Source organism: Engraulis encrasicolus, chromosome 21, assembly GCF_034702125.1.
Source record: "Engraulis encrasicolus isolate BLACKSEA-1 chromosome 21, IST_EnEncr_1.0, whole genome shotgun sequence".
In the NCBI taxonomy this organism is placed as follows: Eukaryota; Metazoa; Chordata; class Actinopteri; order Clupeiformes; family Engraulidae; genus Engraulis; species Engraulis encrasicolus.
This window is the reverse complement of record NC_085877.1, coordinates 14,506,706-14,509,205: the sequence shown is the minus strand read 5'-3', so window position 1 is coordinate 14,509,205 and position 2,500 is coordinate 14,506,706. Positions and strand designations below refer to the sequence as shown.

Genomic DNA, 2,500 nt, shown 5'->3' with positions numbered 1-2,500 from the left:
AGGTAAACTCATCTGGCTTAACGCCCTCCGCCTACAGAGAGAGAGAGAGAGAGAGAGAGAGAGAGAGAGAGAGAGAGAGAGAGACCGAGACAGAGAGGTGAGAAGAAGAATGATATATTAGCCTATATAGTAAGAATAAGTTCCATGAGTACGGCACACGACACACGTAGGCTACGTCACATCCAGTTTGAGCATTTTTTTTGACCGCAGAGCTACGCCTTTTACAATTTCTCTACAAAATCACTTTTTTATGATGCATTTTCATGACACTTATTCAGAGAAGTGTACTTTTACACTATTTTCTTCCTACACATCCGTTCTCAATACCTTCAGCCTGCATCAGGGCCCTTAACCTTCCAGAAAAGACTGTCCACCAGAGGGCAGTAGACAGCCAGTACAGCCAACGCATGTCTGTGTACTGTATGATTGTGTGTGTGTGTTTGTGTTTGTGTGTGTGTGTGTGTGTGTGTGTGTGTGTGTGTGTGTGTGTGTGTGTGTGTGTGTGTGTGTGTGTGTGTGTGTGTGTGTGTGTGTGTGTGTGTGTGTGCACGAGAATGGATGACATGTTTGTGAGTGTGTGTGAGAGTGTGTGCAGTTTGTGTGTGTGAGTGTGCTGTATAGGTGTTTGAGAGAGTATACAGTGTGTGTGTGTGTGTGTGTGTGTGTGTGTGTGTGTGTGTGTGTGTGTGTGTGTGTGTGTGTGTGTGTGTGTGTGTGTGTGCGCGCGCGCGCGGACGCATGTGTGCTTGTATGGGTGCGTGCGCACGTGTGTGTGTATACACATGGAGCACACACTTGAGATTGAAAGGGAGAGCAAAAAGCAGAAGATGAGTGGTGGGGGCTGGGTTCAGTGTGTGTATGTGTGTGTATGTTGGGGGGGGTAGTTGTTAGTGGTTAGGCGGCAGGGTCAGAGGGTCTGGTCATGTGAGGTGGGGGGTGGTCGGGGTGGGGTGAAATTTACTCGGGTCGTGACTGGTTGCCTGGGAGATTGTCTATATGGTAAATGAGGAAGGGTGGGGGGGGGGTGAGGGAGATACTTGTGTTTACATAAGAGGGACATGGACTAGGAGACTGGTGTCAGCTGCTTCAAGCATGTGTGTGACACACACACACACACAGTACATGCGCACACACACAGTACATGTGCACACGCATCACACACGCAGCAGATGGGCACATGCATCATACTATACAGAGGGGGGCGCAGCGACTCAGTTGTTTTACATCAACTTGTTACTCATGACACCACACACACACACAATAGTATTACTCCTTTTTCTACTTTATCGATGGCAGTCTCGATTGGTGAGATTGTTAGAGTTTGCTCAGGCCTCTTCCCTCTTAAAGCTTTTAAACCATCCGAAAAAAGAAAGGAGGAAGTTTGTGACGCATTCTCATCCCCGCCCAAGCTTTCAATTCAACTTCAAAGTTTCATTTCAGCCTTTCGATCCTGTCTTGGGGGGGGAGAAGCCATAGGGACATGTGTCAAAAGTCAAAGTGTTGTTTGCTATAAAATCTATGTAATCCAGTGGTTCCAGTGGCTGTTAAGCTGTGGATTTCCTGTCTTTTTCGACTTTATTTGACAGGACAGTGTGAGAGGTGGACAGGAAGAGAATTAGGAGAGAGAGAGGGAGGGGTCGGCAAAGGACCCAGGCTGGGAATCGAACCCAGGTTTTAATGCAAAGTCTGTCCGTGACCCTCTTCTGGCCATGTCACCTCCCTAGGGGTCCCGACCCCCAGTTTGGGAACCACTGATGAAATCAATGCAACAGGTGTTAGAACAGAGTATTAAAACTGCATTTGGCCAGGCTGCGTTTCAACCTGTAAGAGTGAAAGCAGACTTAAAAGCCTTTCAGGCCTGCCTTTAGGGGGTGAAGGAGATTGATCCTAGATCAGCCGTCCAGGTGAATGAGTATTTAAAACTAGGACTCACAATATCAGATGTTTGACCACGGAGCAGTTCACACAGTACGGTTGGTTAACATACTGATAATAGAGAGGCAAAATGTCTGACATAAGGAGCTAGTTTTATGGAGATCAGAGGAGGCGTTTCAGCGTACTGCTCTCTGCAGCACCTTTTCATGCTGCTTTCTATTGGTGTGTGAAATAACCGTACTGTGAACATGTCTCTGTGGGCCAAATACCTGATTCAATGGTCGCGTTCACGATGGCGCATGCAGCATCAAGCGATGCAACACTATTACGATGCATTCTGGTTAGAATTTTCTAACCAGACTGATCTTTAAGATGTGCTCAAGCTACACAATTTCAAAAATTCATCAGAGAACGACAGGTTGTGCAAGCCCACATAAAGAGAATCGCAACCGTCCGAAAACCGGGCCTAGAGCCGGGCTTTAATCAGCAGTCAAGCTAACAAAGAAGTATTTAGACTTGGACTCACAGTGACAGATGTCTGACCCTGGAACAGTGCAAGCAGACTCTGGCCATCTTAATCCGGCCCTGCCTATCAGCGCTTGCTCTCAGTATTGTTAATGTACTC

General features: G+C 47.2%; 1 protein-coding gene across 2 annotated transcripts in view; it reads right to left on the bottom strand.

Moving 5' to 3' along the window:
- Positions 1–2,500, bottom strand: part of plcb3 (phospholipase C, beta 3 (phosphatidylinositol-specific)) — a 118,067-nt gene that overhangs the window by 38,262 nt on the left and 77,305 nt on the right. For both annotated transcript variants that reach the window (XM_063186248.1, XM_063186249.1), the window contains exon 8: positions 1–31. This exon is cut by the window's left edge and continues 70 nt beyond it. In XM_063186248.1, the coding sequence (XP_063042318.1) occupies positions 1–31 (31 nt within the window). The remainder of the gene's footprint in view (positions 32–2,500) is intronic.